Source organism: Macrobrachium rosenbergii, chromosome 44 (genome assembly GCF_040412425.1).
Source record: "Macrobrachium rosenbergii isolate ZJJX-2024 chromosome 44, ASM4041242v1, whole genome shotgun sequence".
Lineage (NCBI taxonomy): Eukaryota > Metazoa > Arthropoda > Malacostraca > Decapoda > Palaemonidae > Macrobrachium > Macrobrachium rosenbergii.
Genome location: NC_089784.1, coordinates 30291891 through 30312309, shown reverse-complemented (window position 1 = coordinate 30312309; position 20419 = coordinate 30291891). Strand labels below are relative to the sequence as shown.

At 34.4% G+C, this 20419-nt stretch overlaps 2 protein-coding genes across 4 annotated transcripts in view; one reads left to right on the top strand and one right to left on the bottom strand.

Moving 5' to 3' along the window:
- Positions 1 to 14987, top strand: part of Galphai (G protein alpha i subunit) — a 120918-nt gene extending 105931 nt beyond the window's left edge. For both annotated transcript variants that reach the window (XM_067088232.1, XM_067088231.1), the window contains exons 2-9: positions 1092 to 1240; positions 1491 to 1675; positions 3894 to 4012; positions 4551 to 4718; positions 5108 to 5202; positions 5837 to 6025; positions 7464 to 7588; positions 12321 to 14987. In XM_067088232.1, coding sequence (XP_066944333.1) covers positions 1120 to 1240; positions 1491 to 1675; positions 3894 to 4012; positions 4551 to 4718; positions 5108 to 5202; positions 5837 to 6025; positions 7464 to 7588; positions 12321 to 12386 — 1068 coding nt within the window. In that variant the 5' untranslated portion in view covers positions 1092 to 1119 and the 3' untranslated portion in view covers positions 12387 to 14987. The remainder of the gene's footprint in view (positions 1 to 1091; positions 1241 to 1490; positions 1676 to 3893; positions 4013 to 4550; positions 4719 to 5107; positions 5203 to 5836; positions 6026 to 7463; positions 7589 to 12320) is intronic.
- Positions 14988 to 17022: 2035 nt separating this feature from the next.
- Positions 17023 to 20419, bottom strand: part of LOC136829487 (importin-4-like) — a 33393-nt gene continuing 29996 nt past the window's right edge. For both annotated transcript variants that reach the window (XM_067088228.1, XM_067088230.1), the window contains exon 20: positions 17023 to 19187. In XM_067088228.1, the coding sequence (XP_066944329.1) occupies positions 19024 to 19187 (164 nt within the window). In that variant the 3' untranslated portion in view covers positions 17023 to 19023. The remainder of the gene's footprint in view (positions 19188 to 20419) is intronic.

Below are 20419 nucleotides of genomic sequence, written 5' to 3'. Positions count from 1 at the left end.
GCCCTTCTTCGTGCAGCCTTGTCTTATACCTAACTTCTCTGCCCCAGTGCAGGCTACTTTGGCCCAAAACACTATACCTGTACATTTATCCACTATGATATCTCTTCTCACATTTATTGTTGTATTTGTTAACACTTTTACATCATGTTGACTCTTTTACAGGTTAGATATTCACACTTAATGCTTTAATTCTCATATGGTTGAGGCCTTCATGTGTTTGTGTTCACTTGTCTGTACTGTTACTTATATAGGTTGTCTACCGTAAATTACACTGACAACTACTCTCCTCCTTTCATATTTGAGACCTGCTCTCTTTTCCACCCTCAAGATGAAACATGTAAAATGAGCTTTCCAATGCATTTCATCGATAAATACAAGCATTTTTTAGTCGCTCCTCTTCAGAATCTCCATTTTTTTGTAAGTCATATGCTACTGTATAGGGAATTTTTGTGGGCTACATGTTTTTGTTAGATATATTTGCTAAGTGTCACTTCGAAAATGTTGCCTAGCAAAAATCATTGTAATGTATAGTGCAGCAAGTAAAGAATTGTGGTAACTGAGGCTGAGGGGTATACTCAACTGCCTTCTGTCATTCCATTATTTCTATCTTGTAAGCTGTAGTTTTTATGCAAATTTTCATTCTTGTATAGCTTTGTAGCCCAGTTTTCTTTTCAGCCTTTTGAAATGCACATCATTACTGGTTATTCCAAACATCTTTTGTAGTTAATTTTGTTCCTCCCAACTCTTGCTTTTTGCCATTTGCTAATGGGTCCTCTTTCACCCTGTAGAGATCAATCCTTTATTCTTGTGTGTCCTCTACCAGAGCATGAGAGGCGTTATCTCTTCAAATGCAGTTTGTACATCAAGATTACACCATCATGTCTACATCTCTTCCCAGATGTTAAACTACTTTACATAGTTTGCCATCTTACAATGAAGTTCTTTACTATATATATTATTATTTTTATTATTATTATTATTATGATTATTATTATTATTATTATTATTATTATTATTGCTGTATTGTTATTGTTGTTGTAAATTGTCGCAGATTCTTTTTTATTCCTGATTTAAATGTATCCTATTTTCAGGGGGCCTCACACTTACCCGTCAGCAGCCATGGGTTGTGCAATCAGCAATGCTGCTGATAGGGTTGCAGCAGAAAGGAGCAAGAAGATAGACAAAGATTTAAGGCTAGCCGGGGAAAGGGCTGCAAGAGAAGTTAAATTATTACTCTTAGGTATGGTAGTATGAAGGCATTTAATCTTCATGCTTAATCTTACAGTACAGTAGTTTGTATGATTGGTATAAAAGTTTATTTTCTATAATTTTATTTTGTATTTATTAAACTACTGGGCCTAGTGATTCAGAAATTTCAATGATTTATAATACATTTTTTGTGTGAATTTTGTGATGGAGTGAAACATTTACTTTTGTCTCTATGATGTGGCTCTTTGTAATTTGCTACTGATTATGTATTTGTACTTCAGGTGCTGGTGAGTCGGGAAAAAGTACAATAGTTAAACAAATGAAAATTATTCATGAAACGGGATACTCGCCAGAAGAATGTGAACAATACCGTCCAGTTGTCTATTCCAACACAATCCAGTCTCTCATGGCCATTATTAGAGCCATGGGGCAGCTCAAGATAGACTTTACTGATTCCAGTAGAGCGGTAAGTTGGAATTGCCTGAGTTTTTTACTGTGAATGTGGAATAACAGAGAAGTGCTGTATGCTGGACAAATCTATTTGATATTATTGCCTCATTCATGAGTCTTCTCTAATTGTAGTCATTACATTCTTGAATAGCAGTGACAAGATAAGTATGCTGGCACACTCAGACCATTGGTGTGCTGCATGTGAAAAGCTTACTTATGTATGGTTTGCTGTAGTAAGCATGCTAATTTTTCTATGTCATTTTCCTTTTTGCTCTTGAACTTTTACACTTGTGTGAAGTGTATTTAATCAGTAATTATATAAGACATTTTCACCTATTCGTGTGTACTATTTTAATGGAGGTGTTTTGCCGGCTGGAGGAGCTTTGGTGCTTTGTATTGCATCATTTCTTTAGGGCCTGTGAATCTCACTTAAGAGACATAAATCTCATGCTGCAAAGATAGTATGTATTAGTTAAATCCAGAAATCACTCGTTGTTTGCGTGTTTACTGTCCTGCTTGCTGGTGGTACCTCCTCAACTTGCTATAGTCATTACCTCTATTTTCCAGGGTTGCCTTTGCCATTGACAGTGCTTGCATCTTTGGCTTTTTTAACTTCCCTGTAACTCTGAATTTGATCTTGTACTGTCACGTTATTAGTGAAATTTTGGCTTGTTTTCAGTGGCTGTGAGTGTTGTTAATGTATTGTGAATTTTCCATAGTATATGTGAGGGATCAGTATATGTACTGTGGTAACTGTAGTATTGTTAAGGCATATATTTTACCACGTAGGTTGTAAGTGTCGATATGCATCTCCATTTGGCCTGGTTATTTTTGTAGCTAGTTCATGCCTTCATTGAATTGAGACCCCAGTCTTTTGTCAGCTTCTTGTCAGGGTCAGGCTTGTGACCTCCCATGACTGACCACACAATCAATGGTACCTCAATAGGAAAGGACTTTTCAAATAGTTTTCCTCATAGATAGCAGCTGACACTACCTTGGAATCTTTAGTCTTGTAGTTTACCTCTGAGCCTCTTTCCCAGTGGTTTTAATTAATTAGTGTGTTTTGTTGAATAAGTGTCCTTCCCAGGCTATGCCTCCACTGTGCACTTAAGCTAGTAAGATTATTTCTGGGAAAGATGTCCTTTCTCTTGAGACTGGCTTGGCTGTCACCTGCATTCCTCAGTCTCTCCCCCTGCTGTGACTTCTGCTTTGGGCAGGGCACGTTTATTCACTGGTTCATGAGAAAATACTCTCCTTGCCTCCTCTTCTTTTATCTAGCATCCATATGCTGCCTGATGAACCACACTTCACACAGCTCACTGTGTTGTAAAAATAAGCTGCTTAAAGTTACTTTCTTGCTTTATAGTATTTGATGAAAGAGGTTGATTCTGTATACACAATAATTTAGCACCATTTCTAGTAACACCTAACGTTCTTAGTCGATAAACTTGCATATGTGTAGGCAGTACATGATAGAACATAGATATTTGATCTGTGCAGTGTTATTGTATGGTGATGCTGTCCATTTCTGTTTTAGGATTTGTTCACATCTTGAATGATTAACATCGTCAGTTAACATCTTGTGGCTTTGCATCTGTTCGTGTAGCTGTAATTTCTGTAGTTAAAGTCATAATGTATGTCATCTCAGAAAAAAATAAGGAAAAAGGGTAATTTTCTCAAAAAGACAACAGGTATGACAGTCAGATTTATCATATCTTCAATTTATTGGATACCATCGAAGTTTGTAGTATTCGAATATTGAATCGATGATAAATTAAAGTAGATTAATTTTAGTGTAACTTTTTGGAATTTATTAAATGTCATATAGTTTCTGAACTTTAAAAAGTTTATCCCGTGAATATCAAATGGCTAAACCTCGAGAGCCAATCCCTTATTACAAGAATGTATTTATATTAAAATAATAGCATACTGTATCATCTAGCTTACCCAGCAACATATCACAAGATTTTGAAACTAATGTTCTAGTGAAATTGTCATTTATGGTTTTCAGTTGTTTATTAGCTTTTTAAGTTGTCATCTCAAGCAATAGTATTTCCAAGCTACAGCTTTTCCACTTGTGAAAATGAATCTTGGGTGCCAGTCTGATGAGAGTTTATATAATTTGATGCAGTGGGAATCTTGGGTGCCAGTCTGATGAGAGTTTATATAATTTGATGCAGTGGTCTAGTTAATCTATTATATAATGCTTAATAGCATTTGCTTTGTTTAAACAGGATGATGCCAGACACTTTTTCACACTTGCAAGTGCAGCAGATGAAGGAGAGCTGACACCAGAATTGTCAAGAGTAATGAAACGATTATGGAATGAAAGCGGGGTTCAGCATTGTTTTAGGTTAGTAGTTGTGTGTCCATACAGCAAACAAAACTTGACTTGCTTTGCCTTTGTGTCAGTGAAAGGGAAGAGAAAAACTCTAAAGATGTGCAAAGAAAGAGTTACATTTCAGACAAGACCCCATCATCACCTGAGGAGGATGTCAACCTCACTTGTAATTTCATTTAATGATTTTATCTTTCCCAGTTGGCCTTTGTTGTGGTTCAGTGGGCTAATTGTTTTTAAATTAGAATCCAACATTGTGGTCCTCTGTTCTTTTCAGGCAGTTAGACAAGATATTTTTATATGTGGATGGGAAGTAAAGTTTTATATTTACATGAATAAAATTTTTACACCCAAAATGCATATGATCATATCATATAGGCTATCCCATTATACAGCTTATGTAAGATTAGAAGTATTTAGAGAGTTTGTTAATCCTCCACACATGGAAATTTTGAAGGTTTAATGTATTTTGGATACAGTATAGTTATGAATTGCTTTTTTAATTATCAAGTAGATTTTTACTTCAAAAATGTAACACTGCCACTTTTTTCAGCCGATCGCGGGAGTATCAGCTCAATGATTCTGCGGCATATTACCTGAACGCCTTGGATCGTATATCGAGACCAGGGTACATTCCAACGCAGCAGGATGTTTTACGAACAAGAGTTAAAACAACTGGCATCGTGGAGACAAACTTTTCATACAAGAATCTTAATTTCAAGTAAGTGGTAGCTTTTTAGGTTTATTTTAACTAACTTACTCATTGAAAGCATTTGAGAAAATTGGTTCTAGTTTATACTTATACTGCAGTTTGGTCATTGGAAATTACACTTGATGAACTTGCATTTTATCTAATCAAGCTTTTGTGTTTTCTTCTTGTTTGGAAAATTGATACTGATTTTTTGTATTTAGCCAATTCAAACAAATTTCAGCTTTCATACATCATTTCCCACTAAAGTAGAAAATTAATTGCAAGAGAAGACACTTGTGTAGGGCATTCTGAGGACAGTAGAATCTAATATTGGTGGACTGGTAATGGGGATTTGACTTCATCTATCCTAAAGAATTGAAAGCTTTTGGTAAATAAATGCATTTTTTTTTTATTTGCAGACTCTTCGATGTTGGTGGTCAGCGTTCTGAAAGAAAAAAATGGATACACTGTTTTGAGGGTGTAACAGCTATTGTCTTTGTTGTTGCTTTGTCAGGTAAAGACAACAGCTTTTCCATATAGACTTTATAAAAATATTAGAAAAATATTTTTATGAAGCTTGAAGAAGAAAAATCTACTTGTGTATTAGTGAGGATCTCAGCTTTTATACTGGGGTTCATTTTTCTTAAATTGCAGTTTCAGACCTGTTTAATATGCTGAAAGTCATCATGAATTCTTATTCAGAACTATTTAATATGCTGAACATTTCATAAATTCTTAGTTGGTTATAGGATTAAATGTAAATCATCATGAATTGATAGTTCATCATAGACTTTATAAGAAAATTAATGTGCCTAATATTAGGTGTTTTCACTGAAGGAAGATTAAGTTTTTTATGGTATTACACTTGTGACTGTTATTAGTTGAGAATTTTAGCATTTCTGGAAGTGCAGAATACGAATTTTTCTCTGCCATGCTTTTTATAATACTGCATTACTGCTTTACTTGTTTAGTAATTTGTGCTGTTAATTTTCATTTTTTGACACTAAGTTTTGGGGATTAATAGTGCTATAGATATTAATTGCTGTACATAAATTTGTATGCATGCTGTATAACCTGCAGCATTTGAATATTTGGGCATGACAAACTATTGGTGCCATTTATGTTGACAGAATTGTTTTCATTTATAGGTTATGACCTTGTCCTAGCTGAAGATGAAGAAATGAACCGAATGATTGAGAGCATGAAGTTGTTTGATTCCATATGCAACAACAAGTGGTTCACAGAAACCTCCATAATCCTTTTCTTGAATAAGAAGGATTTGTTTGAAGAGAAAATCACTAAGTCTCCCCTTACTATAACCTTCCCAGAGTACACAGGTACAGTATATGTAATGAACAAATTGAAATATAACAGTTGTAATTGAATATATTTGATCACATTGGGGGTCATTTTTAGGAGTGAGTAGAAAGACTATTTTTTTTCCAGCGGATATGAAAAATTTTCAAAGACTACTTAACTTATGATTGGTAAAATATGGAGACATCATTAATCATCAGGACAGAGGGTCAATAATAATAGGAAGAAAGGGAGAATAAAAGAAAAGTGTCAAGTAGGAAAATAGCAGAGTAGTGCAACGTTAAAATATCAACATTTAACAATTTACAAATAATGGAATAACTCCAATGTGATGAAGGTTAAGGCCTTCAGTAAAGTTTCCTGTACTTAAATATGTGGCAAAACTGAGAAAAAAAAGTAAAGGCAGAAGTAACAATAGTTGCAAGATGGCCATTATGTTAAGAAGAAAATCTACTGTGAAGATTTGTGGTGTCACTTCATTGGTTTTTCTAGTTTATTTTTCCATAAAATATGTATGAATTATCTACAGTACGTTTTTCATAAGTGATGTACTTAATGCCATTAATGTGTGCAGAAAATTCTCCTAAAGCCTTCATTTTTATTTATACTCATATTTATTATAATGATAAATCACCTCTAACTGTATTATTTGTTTGGTTTCATGTTACTTGCAGCATCAAGGTAATTATATGTAAATTCTACTTATTTGCTGCACTTCCTGTAGTTGAGGTTTTACTTGCATTGGGTAAATTAGTAACTGTGGGGGTTATTTTCTTTTTAAGCATGGTATGGGTAGAGTAAGTTAGGTCTGGGTTAATTTCTGGTAAGGATAGAAAGTTAAGTTAGCATGTACGGTATATAGACATATTTATGTAATGATTGATTATAGCCAAGTATCTCTAGGCATGGTTTGTTTTTATACAGTGTCATTGTTTGCCATATGAGCAAGTTGTTATATTCTTTAGACATATATTTTTGTCTCAGTTTGTTTTTATAACTAGTAGGCATCAGGGTATCCTGCTTTTTGTAGCTTTATAATGCTAATCTTGAGTGAATGTTCTGTTGTAGACCACATGCATATAGGGCCATGTTCTGTAATTCCTAAGTGAACAATCATTATAGTAATCATATTGCAAATATTGTGCCACTTAAAACTGCTGTTTCTTGTTCTGTAAAGAACTACTGAACACATGAGCACGTGTTTCACAGAAATAAATTTCCAACTCATATTAGGACCAAACCTGTGTGGGTTAGTTGGTAATGGCCTGGTGTCTCATTTGAAAGACTCGGGTATGGTCCTGATGCCAGTCAGAAATTTGGTACTGTAACGAGTTTGGAATTTATTGCATAATTATTACACTTTTCATAGGTCCAACATAGTCACGTCACCTAATTAGCATCAGGGGATGCTTTTTTCATAATTAATTTTAGTAATTTAAAAATATTTTTGTTTCATAGGTAGCAACACTTACGAAGAAGCTGCTAATTATATTCGTATGAGGTTTGAAAGCCTAAATAAAAGAAAGGATCAGAAGGAAATATATACCCATTACACATGTGCAACAGATACCAACAATATCAAGGTAAGAACATTTTAATTGTAGTTCTGAATTATATCTATGTCATTGACAAGAATTTTATAGATTTTAAGAAAAATTTTAAAACTATTTAGGACGTTGATAAACTTTTATAGAGTTTTAAAACAAAGTTGTACAATTATGTCTAGGTCATTGATAATTATTTTATAGAATTTGAATTTTTTTTTTATTATATGTAGGCCCTAATATGAATTTTTTAAATTAGGAAAACAATGAAAAACTATATTTAGGTCCTCGGTCATTGATGAGAATTCTTTTAGAATTAAAAAAATATTGTAGCTAAATACTCATTTTTGTATAGCCTTGAAATTTGTATTAGTCAGTAAATTGTAACATGGCTATTGCAGTAAAGGTAATAGGAGTTTAATATGTATATTGATTTCAGTTAAGAAGAATTGAGGAAAATTTATTAATATTAGGAAAATGCATCAGTTCTGCATTAACGTTAAAGTTACTTAGATATGAATTTTTTAGGCAGCAGACCCATTGTTAAGTACTTTATTATTGTAATAAAAATCATATGGTTAAATATAAAGACCCCACCTTCCATACAGAAATTAGCGATTGTGGATAGTCTTGTGTTAGAAGTAAAATGTCTGTAAAAATTTGGTTAATAATTTATGCTAATTTTAACTACTTCATGTGAGGCAATAGTAGTATCTCAAGAACTGCAGAATATAAATGTAGAATGTAGATATATTAGATAAAAAGTATGAAGTATCAAATACATATATCTATCTGGTGTGCTTGATAGTTAAAAATTATATTTTCTTGAAAATATAAGTAAAAATTAGCCTAAATGTGACCTTTCAAGGCACTGGACTTAAAACTTATTATTAAAACTTTTTTTATGCTTTTTACATTTTTTTAAATTAACCCAAAAGGTTATTCACTTCAGGGTGTGATATCCCTGCCTACACGAATTAGGGTAGAAGAGACTCTTTAGCCTTAGCAAGCAACTCTTCTAGGAGGACACCACTCCGAAATCAAACCAGTGGGTATAAGGGACTCTTTAGCCTTGGTAGGCAACCCTTCTAAGGTTTCTGAATACAAGCCTTCTTCTCCCACCTTGGACTGTGCCATAGCCTTTGTACTGTGGCCTTGCATGGTCTTGCGTTTGAGTTCCCTTGCCTGAGGGTACAACGGATTTATCCTTTTTTTGTTCACTTAACTGTTGTGTTGAAAAGTGTGCAGAACAGGCTGATGAGAAAGCAAAAGTTGCTTGGTGGATTATGAGAAGAGTGCCTTCATCTTTACCTAACCTTTTCCTTCTGAGCATTTTATTTCTAAATCCATCCTGACTCTCCTCCCAGTTGTTGTGGCAAACCTGGCTGATTTCTTTTGCCTTACAAGGTGCGTGGCCCCACCTTGTTGACTAGTTGCTCTCGGCGCTTTTTACAATGACGTATGATGAAGTTAATTTATACTCTCAACAGAGTATTTGTAAATAATGTAAATACTGTACTATTGTTGTTGATGATATTGTTTATTGTTCTGTTGATTTTAACATTGTTACTGTTGGAAAGAGAAACCCACAAGATTCCTGTGTATAACTTGTTTACTTGTAAATATTTACATATTACTTTTAATCTTGAGTACTTTCAGGTCCTAACTGTGACCTTTTTTCAAGAGATGAGATAGTCAGGCTGGTTCTCTTTCCATCTTCAGAAGAAAACAAAGAAGTTTTTGTTTGGTTCATTGTTACTGTTGTTATGAGTATGTATATTTATGAGTTTTGATTCTGATTTTATGTTAATTTTAATTCTTTTGGGAGACATTGAGCTGAACCCTGGGCCTGTTACTCATTACAGCAAGAAAAATTGCAGAGTACTTTACTCAAATATTCTGGGCTTAAGGTCAAATTTTCATGATCTCCAGAGTTGTACCTGTAACTATGATTTGTTGTTTTTATCCGAGACTCTTGTAAGTAGTAACAAGTGAAAGGTCAAGTTTTTAATCCTTGGGTTTGATGGCCCTGACTTTATTTATCGTCGTAACATCCCACACATACAAGCTATGTCTGTATACTCCAAGTCCATATGACCTATTTATCGTCAGAAAAATTTGGAGTGTAGTTGCCTTGAAGTTCTTTGTTTTAAAATTTTTATGAAGCTCTACAATGTTTATGTATTTGCTGTTTACTGTAATCCAAATATTGGCAGTTCTATACATGACTGTCTTTTAGAGAGGATTAGTATGGCTCAGTCACAGGATTCAGAAGCTTCATTCGTTATTTGTGGAGACTGTAATGCGAAGCACAGTGTGTGGCTAAATTCAGATTCCACAGATCAACATGGCTGTCTACTCGAGTTCTGTGTATCCTCCGATTTTGTCCAGCTAATTGAGGAACCCATGCACATTTCTGGTAATAGATTAGACCTCATTCACGGATGTTCCAGCTATTGTGAAGTCCAAGGTCTGTGAATGTAGGCACTTCTGATCGTTGCACCATTGATATGGGCATATTTGTCACTCAGTATATTCCTAATTCCACTGTTGCAAAAGTGGCCTGGTTGAAATCCTGAGCCAATTGGATTTACATTATTGAAGCTTGTCAGGCACTTAATATTTCAGATGATATTATTAGATCCTGATCCCAAGAAGGAACATGAAATGCTGATGGGTATTTTAATAACCTAGAACAAATGATCAGCCATGGTTTGATGATACATGTAGACGAGCATACCATGACAAACAGACCAATTCAACTCATGGAGACAAAATTGTTCAAATGAAAATTACACCATTTTGTTGAGTCTTGCCTTGCTGCATATAGAACTTCTTACATAAAGCCAAGAGAAATCTTGAAGGAATTACTCAGCCTTGTCTGTGGTGGACCAAATTGGCATCTTCTATCTTTGGGTCATGCTCGTCTTCCATTCTACCACTACTAACAGATAATGGTAGATTGGTTACTGGCCTTAGGGAAAAGGCTGAACTGCTTCACCAAGCTTTGAAGCAAAGCAATCAGCTGAGGATGTCCCTCTCCGTGATACATGTCATCTTGAATCTCTCTTAAAATTTGCATTTTGCTCCAGGGATGTTAAGAAAAATCTGGATAATCTTGATAGCTGGGGTGAAGAAGACCCTGATGGTTTCTTCATTTTGTTTTTTAAAAAAGTTTTTAGTGTGTTGTTTCCCAGGTTTGGTTGATTATATAGATTTTTATGTTGGTGTAATATCTTTGTGGATGAGCGCAAGCTTAGTAATACAGTGCTTGTTCCAAAGAGTGGCATGTCTGCAGACTGCAGTAACTACAGGCCAATCTCTGTTCCCCCTGTGCTCTCCAAAGTTGCAGAAAAACTTATTTTTAAGTCCCTATATAAGTATGTTGAATCTAAAGGATTGTTAGCTGATAGTCGATATGCGTGTAAGGTACCTGCAATGCTCTTTTAGACTTGACATGCCATTTGTAAGGGAACCTTGATAAGGGTTTTGAGTTCAGAGTAATTCAGGTAGATTTTAGTGCTGCTTTTGATGCAGTAAATCACAAGGCACTTATTTATAAACTTAAGAATCCTGGAGTGGGTGGATATGTTTTAGGATTACTTAAAGATTTCCTTACAAGTAGGCAACAGCGAGTTGCTGTGGATGGTATCTTTAGTGAACCAAGACCTGATGTGTCTGGAGTTCCACAGGGCAGTGTTCTTGGTCCACTGGTAATTTTAGTGCATAAATGTGACATGGTTGTTAGCCTGGAAAACACGATTACTCAGTATGCCGATGATGGAACACTTGTGCACCTGTGGGTGTAGTAAAGTCTCCGCTTTTGAGAAACAAAGCTACATGAAAGTTAGGTATTGTTTGTAAGGTCTCGTATATATATATATATATATATATATATATATATATATATATATATATATATATATATATATATGTGTGTATGTGTGTGTGTGTGTGTATATATATATATATATATATATATATACATGTGTGTGTGTGTGTGTGTGTGTGTGTGTGTGTGTGTGTATATAACCATGATAAAATCAGTGCGACCTGTTGTAGGTCATTTGTATTCCCTTTACTAGAATACTGTTCTCCAGTGTGGATGTAGGTTTCTGTTTCCTAATACTGTAAATAGTATTAGTTATGACTTGGTTCATTGATAGATGGTCTCTTGTTTGTCACTTTTTCATAAGTTGCATTTGAACAGAGATCTTTTACATTCACAATTTATCCCTGATCACCTTTATCTACCGAGAGCAACCAGATTCGCAGTAAATGTGCCTCGCTGTCGAACTTCTCAGTTCCCTAGGTCCTCTATTCCTCACACCATTGGACTGTTTAACAGCCTCCCAGAGGATGTTGTTCAATTGGAACTTCATAAGTTCAAGCAAAGGTGCAATGCATTACTATCCTAATACTGTTCTCCTAGCATTTGAATACATTTTTATGTTTGTTAATTTATTTATTTCTTTTTTAATAAGTGTTATCTCTTCTTTCTGTATTTCCCTTTACCTCCTCTTACTTCTTCATAATGAAACTATATTCTTTGGAAGCTTGAATTTCAAGTCAGTGGTCCCTGTGGGCTTGTTCCATATGAATAGGTTTCATCTTCTGAATAATAATAATAATAATGTATTGCACTTGAAATCAATACCCTTTAATAATAATAATAATAATACTGTATTGCACTTGAAATTAATACCCTTTCAAACATGAACATTACTATTTCAAACATTGGTGTCAATCATCATAATTTCCTCTTTTACAGTTTGTCTTTGATGCAGTTACTGATGTCATCATTAAGAACAATCTCAAGGATTGTGGGCTGTTTTAGGAAGTGTCTTGCATTGGACTAGAGCAGGTATTATAGAACCACCTTTGTTTGCAATCCCCGACACTCATCACATTTACGTAGGGTTTCTTTAAGTTGGTTCTTTCGCCCTTCCTTCACATTCCTAGCAGGATATGGAGTTAGTACCAAAGTACTCAGTATGATTACGATGGCTGCACAGGTACGTGTAAATGTTTTCTGCTGAACTTAGTAGTGACGAAAATGTATCACAGATTAAACAGATGTGCATACCTGTTGTTAGACTTGAGTCTTGTGCATAAATGGTTTATAGAGTTGATATCTGTAAATCAGCAAAAATGTGCATGTGTGGACAAGTGTGCCATGTATTAATTTGGGCCAGTGATTTTTGGTAACGCCAATGTTTTGCAAGTTTCTCGTTAAGTTTTTCATGCTGTGACAGAAGTGGACTCCTGCCAGACAAGTTTGTCAAGTTGGAACAAAAGTATTTCCTTACTATTTTTTTATGCTTGCTAGAAATGTTTTCCTTGGCAATGCTTTTTAGTGCCTAATTTGTAAATGATACATGATGCAACTTCTGTGCATTATCAAATAACCTGCTTGATGAAGGTATCCGTGTGGCTGTGCTAACGGCCGGTGAATTTTCTTAAAAGTTGAATACAGTTTATTTAAAACAATGTATTTGATAAATAGCATATATTTAGTACTGTAGCATAAAGTGAATTTTTATCAAGAAAATTGTGAAATTATATTAAACTGTATGTATTTCGGTATATATTTAACTAATTATTACTGTGCTTTCTTTTGTAGAGGATATTAACTTTGATATCCTTGAACTGTTATGGGAAGAAACTTTTTGAAGTTTAAAATTCTTTAAGTTTGGTGAATAGAATAGCTTGAGGATTAATAAAATGTCTTTAGATACTTAAATGCATTTGAAGAGGGTGTTTGTGCAATATATTTAGATTGGTTGGTTTATTGTATCTGAAAATAATTGATCACAGTGACCTTGTAATACTACAAGGAGCCATAGTTGTCTAATTTGAAGATGTAATTGGTATATTTTATGACCCTTTAAAGGCCACATAGTTTATTAGTGTCATGGTTAAATTGTCTTCAATCAAGCTCAAAATATGAATGTAAATGTACATTATCTTTGGTAGCACAGTAATAGTTTTTATTTTTGTAAGCTGAAATATTTTTAGGAACTGTGTGGTACAGTTTGAATGTAACATTCTTTTTTAGATATTACTCCGCTTTCCAGTTGTAGCTATGCAGGACATTGGTTGGTTGGATATTTGTATTTTAAAAATAAAGCCTTAGTTTTTTTGTACAATTTACAGTATAGAACTAGGCTAAGGCAGAAGATGCCATAAGTTGTAAACATTTTGTAAGCATTATGTAATTGCTAAGGATGTTATCCTAATAATTCTCTTGTGAATGGATGGATGGTAGATGCTGTCAGGCTTAGAATTTGCTATTATGGTGTTGGCCAGTATCATCCATGTAGAGGAAGGCTATGACATGTAAATAGTTATGTGAGAGTACTATGGAAAAACTTTAAAAGGAAAATGTAAAAGCCTAACTTGAGATTAGGTATACTGATTGTCTCAGATTATGGACAATTATAATATGCACTAGTGTGAAAGATGTATTTTGGAAATTTGCTTTCATATCTTCAGGTCAGGTTATTGCAGGACAGTTACTTGAAAGTTAGGTGCCACATTCATTATCAGTCAAGAGTTAGAACCCGTTGTTGAAGTTGTGCACAATTTAAGTACAGCAATACAAAGGATCTAATGGTTATGCATTACAATTGTGTTTTTTATGTGATGAGTAACTTTTGAGCCTTGAATTTCATTATGACTTAATATTAGATGCAGGTTGTTGGGGCAGTTATGTATTTACTCGTGGGGATAATTCTCAAAACTTGAAAATATTTTTTCAGAAAGGTATATTTTAATATTAAAATTATGAATTCATGGTATGAAGTTTATAAGTTGACACTTTAGGGGGTTTAGCTGCTCTTGCAAGTTCATAGAACCTGCCGTGCTTTTATTGACAGTCAAAGTGTTACTTTCTAGACTGGTTTTAAAGTGAGATATATGATTGACATCACTGAATTTAATGTTGCTTATAATTGTTAAGATTGGTCAGAAAACATGTAAGAGCACATAATTCAGCAAGAAAGCATTTTAAATTTGTACTTGAGGTAACAGTGCACAGCGTATGATAGTGGCCAGAATACTTTACGTTGGATTTGCATACAGTAACAATTTTTTGATAACACAAGATGCCATAAAATTTAAGAGTAACAGTTGTTACATAGCTGTCAACCAGCTGCATTTATTTGCAAAGTAGGGTTACAATCTAAAATAGATGATCATGGGTACAATTCTGACTCATTTTGTAGAATGGTTGACTACTAGCTATGTGATTTAGTGGTTTACTTTTGTTACATATATTTTTTTAGAGGAATGAAGTAAGTAATTTTTTTACAAATACTGTAGAATTTTCTAGAGGAATTAACCTTAAACTTTGAGAAGTCTTGTAGTTAGGAAAATTCAGATTTCACTCATTTTTTCATATTCTTGTACAGCTGTGAACAGTAAATAGTAAAAGGTTTTCTTTTCTTTAATTATCCCAGTTTTTACCATTCATTGTGCAAAATAATAAAAACCACCTTTACCTGCTGTAGACAAGATGGTAGAGAAAAGGATAGAGATATGTTTTAAGATATTACAGGAATTAAATGTAGAAAAAAATTTAATCCATGCACACCTTGGAGACATCACAACAGTTTATATGTTAGGGCCTTTATAAGTTTGCTTAACTTTCCATAGACTGGCATTATCTTGTTGACTCAAGAAAAGAAATTGAGAGTACAAAATAAGCAGGACCTATGACAGATTCTCTACCATTGTACTCTCCTGTTCAAAGGGAGTATTGGAGGATGCCTTACCATTCCCTCCCAAAAACATGGGCAAAAAATAAATTACCATTTCCTATTCTCACCGTGTCTAATTTACCATTTACATAAAAATTTCCTTGGATATTCAATACATACTTTACCAAGCCATCTGGCAAGCACTGTAATGCTAGGAGACACTCATATCAACTTGGTAATGTACATCATTCTGGCAACGTTTTGAGATGCATCGGGTTTCTCTTTTGCAACTCCAAAATTTTCATGTGCTTCAGTAAAGCTTGACATTTTCACTGAGCATTTTGATGGTAATGAAACATTTCCATAGTTTTTCTTTAAATCACAAGTTAATTGTATACAAATACTATTCATTTAACATTTAAAATGAAGTCAAAATTAACTACTTTTATACTTTGTGCAATGTAGTATTCTCGACATAATGTTCCCATCTGAATAAGCACATGCTCACCTATAGCTTCTGTAAAGTCAGACTCTCATGGATGTCAATCTCCAAATGCAATAAGATAGGCCTTGGAAAAGTAGAAGTGGGCCAGGTAAAAAGAAGAATGTCCCTGAATGTTGTATAACCACCTCAACACTTCCTAGTTAGAGAGGTTGTAAAGGGCTCATCTGCGTGTTTGTAACCTTGACTATTACCGCAGTCCTTTAACCTTGTTATTAGATCCTTAAGGTAGTAAAGGTTGACTTAAACAAAATCTTGCCACAAGATACTCATCAATACAGCAACAATCTTTGTAAGAGGCTGGGAACAATTGTTTAAAAATATCAACACCTATTAAGAACTACTAAAAGAAGGCATCAGTCCTGATAAGCACACTGATCCTCTTCATTCTATGTCTACCATCACCAACCTGTGCTTTGATGAACCAATCTCATCTTGGGAGTTTGAGGATTGCCATAACTCTGGGAGGCTTTGCCAAGTCAGAAAGGAGGCTGGGTTCTAGCAAGCTGTAAACATGCCAATTGCCAATCTGTTTGTGAAAGAAGTCCTCTGAGAAGTCAAATGCTCAGGCCTAACTACAGGAGAAGCATTGACTGGAAGTGACTGCAAATAAAAAAATTAGTCTATGCCAGAGCTCCTGAGCACAACTTGAGAGTAGTGAACTTGTTAGCCTAACTGGTATTGGTGCAGTAACAGCTGCATTATTGACTGTGCCTTGGGGAGTGGGAGCAGCCCACATCCATGAATCTGGGAGTGGTTGGAGGTTCTGATGACTGATCCCTTTGTGAAAGCTTCAAAGTGGGAGGAGTTGAATCCTTAAGTTGACAGGGAATGGATTATCTTCTAGATGAAGTAGGTGGTGGTGGTTGTGGTGCCAGCAGATAAGACCAAGTCAGAATTCATCCCACACAACCCAAAAAAATAAACCACTACTGTCCATGAATCGAAGTTTATCTTAACATGGAAACCTCCTTACAAGGATCCAAAAGTGACGAGTCTGGAGACTACAGACCCACCAAAGAAGATGAAAACCCAGGAGTGGGAAGTAGAAGTGAGGTTGCAGTGGGAGGTACCAGTGGCTAACGCAGAAAAAATGAACAGACAGCATTAGATGAAATATAGAATATGCCTTCTTGGGAAGCCCTGGAATCACAAAAGGATTAATAAAATTATTGCTAATCGAATTTGTAAAATTACTGACTATTGGGATGGAGAAAAATTTCAGCTAGTTTAATTTGTAAAATTATTGATCATTGGGATAAGGAGAAAAATTTCAGTCTTCAATTTTATTCAAACTCAACTGTGTACAATACTTTCAATAAAATTCAGAGGCCTACAATAAATAGCATAAATCTCTTGCTCATCCATATGAAAACGAAATTGCAAGGAACAGGAAGCCTAAATTTTATGAGAAACTTATCTGACATCACTGCATCACTTAAGGCACTTAAAATGTATAAAAATAGTTATCTTTTTTTTAACTTAAGCTTACAAATATTTTTAATATCAATAACCCTACCATTAAAATTCTTTAGCTCCCAATCTACATAAAACATTTAGACTAGAATCATACGTGAGTAAGTAGCAAAGACTTTTTGAGGACTGGGTATCTATACATTTTACAAAATTATCATAAGCTTTTATCACATTTTAGAATTTTGGACCCCAAAGAAGCTTATGCAGCTACCTTATTAAGAATTAAAGCTACTCTTGTCACACGTACTGAAACAGCTGACAATCGCGTTACAAAAATAAACTTAAAAAATTTGTAAGCAGATTCTTATATTCAAATGTTAACTCTATCTTAGTTCCTTGAAGGATCATTGCTCATTTCCATATGAAGCAACAGTGAACAAAATAGCTTCTCTTGTTTTCTTGAATATTTTTTTACTTAATTCAGAACTTACTACAGTAACAAAGAGTCAATTCAGAAGACATAAAAACCTATGTAGAAATTGATAGGTGCATAGGTAATCATCAGTCTTTGTAGCTTTGAAAATGTAGCCATTTGCATACATACCTTTCACAACACAACTTATTCTAGAACTAAATGTTCCATACTAACAGCTTTCAATAATAGCACCAACCTAGTATTGAGAATTTGAGTATAAATGTTATACTCTTACTTTATTAATCTATATATAGATCAAATTAAATCTTTGAGGAGCCACTCCCTTGGGCAGAATAAGAGAATTTCAACAATTCTTGGCAATATACACCAATGGCTAGAAGAAAAATGCACAGGCAAGATGACTAGCCACTAAAACTTCAAAATCTCTTAGGTAATGCACAAAACTGGCCTAACTGACAACAGGAGAACAGTATATTCAAGAATGCACCCATCTTTACATAACCTTACATTGTAATGTATGCAAATGTATGCATGTTATTAGTTACAGTCAGCAATACTTTAAATATCGACACTACTGAATGCACAGAAATTATAATTTACGCAAGGGAATTCCAGTGTCCTAATTAAACATCAAGCTATTATAAGGCTTGTTTAAACTGTATCATAAGATGCCTGCTGTAGCAAGATAGAAAATCTACACTTAAATGCTATGAGTGAAGTGGAAGAACAAAAAGAACGTCTGTATCATGCAAGACTTCAAAGATAATAAAGTCATGAATGGCTCTCACGGACTTAGGCTACCTATATCTTCTGAATTTCAGATGTATACATTTATCTTGGTAAGAGTTTTACAAAGAAATAACAATAAACAAAAATAAACAAGTGAAATAAAAGAACTTACTTCTATATATAATTTTCCTATGCAGGAAATTTGCCTCATTGCACTAACGAAAGTCTTAATAAATTTTACAATAATCCTCTACAAATTCTAGACAACTTGCAGAAATTGTGATATGTCTAACCCCTAGAAACTTTAATCCCTTCCAATAATCCTTGAGCACTTGCAATCTAGTGCAATGTAAATGAAATCACATAAATGCATAAGGCTTGTTATAATAATTAAATAAGATATCCAGAACAGTTACAGCTGGAGTACTTGAGTTGAACTTATGAAGGTTTACTTTACTAAGTTTACCATACACAGTCAACAGTGTACTTGTATGACTGATGCTAAGTACGAAGCAGAGAAGCAGTACTTATATAATCAAGCTTTGAATCAGACCAAAGCTTCCCAAATATAACAACGCTTCACAAAAAGTCATGAACATGCTCATCCCACTATCCACCATAAGCAAGTATAAACTTTCACACATTTCAATATTAAGTGCACATACCTACATAACAATGTTCACTTTTAACACTAGGATGCAGGAGGGGACGAAGGAGTGGCTGCAGCTCCAGTTGTTGCTGCCGCTTGTAAACGAGCTCCAACTTCAGGTTCGATGTTTTGCATTAGAGAATTGAACTGTTCGGGGAAATCACGGCTTGCACTACTCACAAGTTCTTCAATGAGTTTATTAGTTTCTGGAAAACAAAGTTGTATGTCTAACAAACACTCAAAAACAACATATTCAGCATTATACAAAAAAAAAAAAAAAAAAAAAAAACAATATAGAGCTGCTACAGTATTCGATGCTGCTGTTCCTGTTGTAGGATGATACAAAAGTATGAGACTATTTTTCTGCCCCCCATAATATCCGAGACGGATTATAAAGTAGGGTATGATGCTGAAATCCAGCTCAAATAACACCTTACTAATTGGCAGATTTTTTCATAGAAACTCAAGTCTGCTTTTAGCCCTATTCCATATGGATGTTTGCTCATCTACAACATTTTAAATAATTTAATTTAATCACGGAAACTCACATCTAATTTTGCCTAGTTGGCTTTAAGGACTGAATCTTAGAAAGGCAAAATTGGAGTACTTTGGAAGAGACAAAATGGAACACAAAAAGTAAACAAAATTAATGTTTAAAAATCACTGCATCTGGCGGCAGATGCCATTTAGGACTTTTCATACTGTCTACAGTGCTATACAAAGCATACTAATCTCTACTTGGGCTGATCTAGTTAGAACAGATACATTTAAATTTATTCCTGCTTTGTTTCTGAGCAAGTACTTCATCTGTTACTTAAGACAATGATTTTATAGGGAAGTTAATCACTAAAAATTTAACATTTTTGAGATCACATGTTAATTACTCATAACAGGTCTATGAAAATGGCTTTTGTTTGGAGAGCTAAATACAGCTATTATGCAAAATAACTAGTGTCCTACACCAGGAAGAGATCTGCCCCATTAGCATAAACTGTAGTGCAGAGCCCTTATCTGAAATGTTCTATAGTGTGTTGTTTGTAGTGCTCAGGAGCATAGCATAAACTAATTTTCACAAAGTATTCACAGACAAAATAAAGATATGTAGTAGCTCAGGTGTCCATACTCCTGGGAATGTTCAGCATGTGTACACATGGAAAATGAGTCCCTAAGTCTGTAAGTTCCCTTAATCCTTAGGGGCCACGCTAAATATAGATTAAGCACACCCCCATACCGGGCAAACTTTAAGGTTGGCCAGTTTAAGAAAAAACACATCAATGGAAAGAGGAAGATATGCAAATACACATGGTGTAAGATTAAAAATTCTAAAAATTTTTCTGTACTGTCCACGAGAAGTTGAAAGTGGCTTTTTACAGCCGTGTGGGGCCTCTTTTACAAGACACTCGTAAAAATATGCTAATTTTAGTTATGTACATTTTTT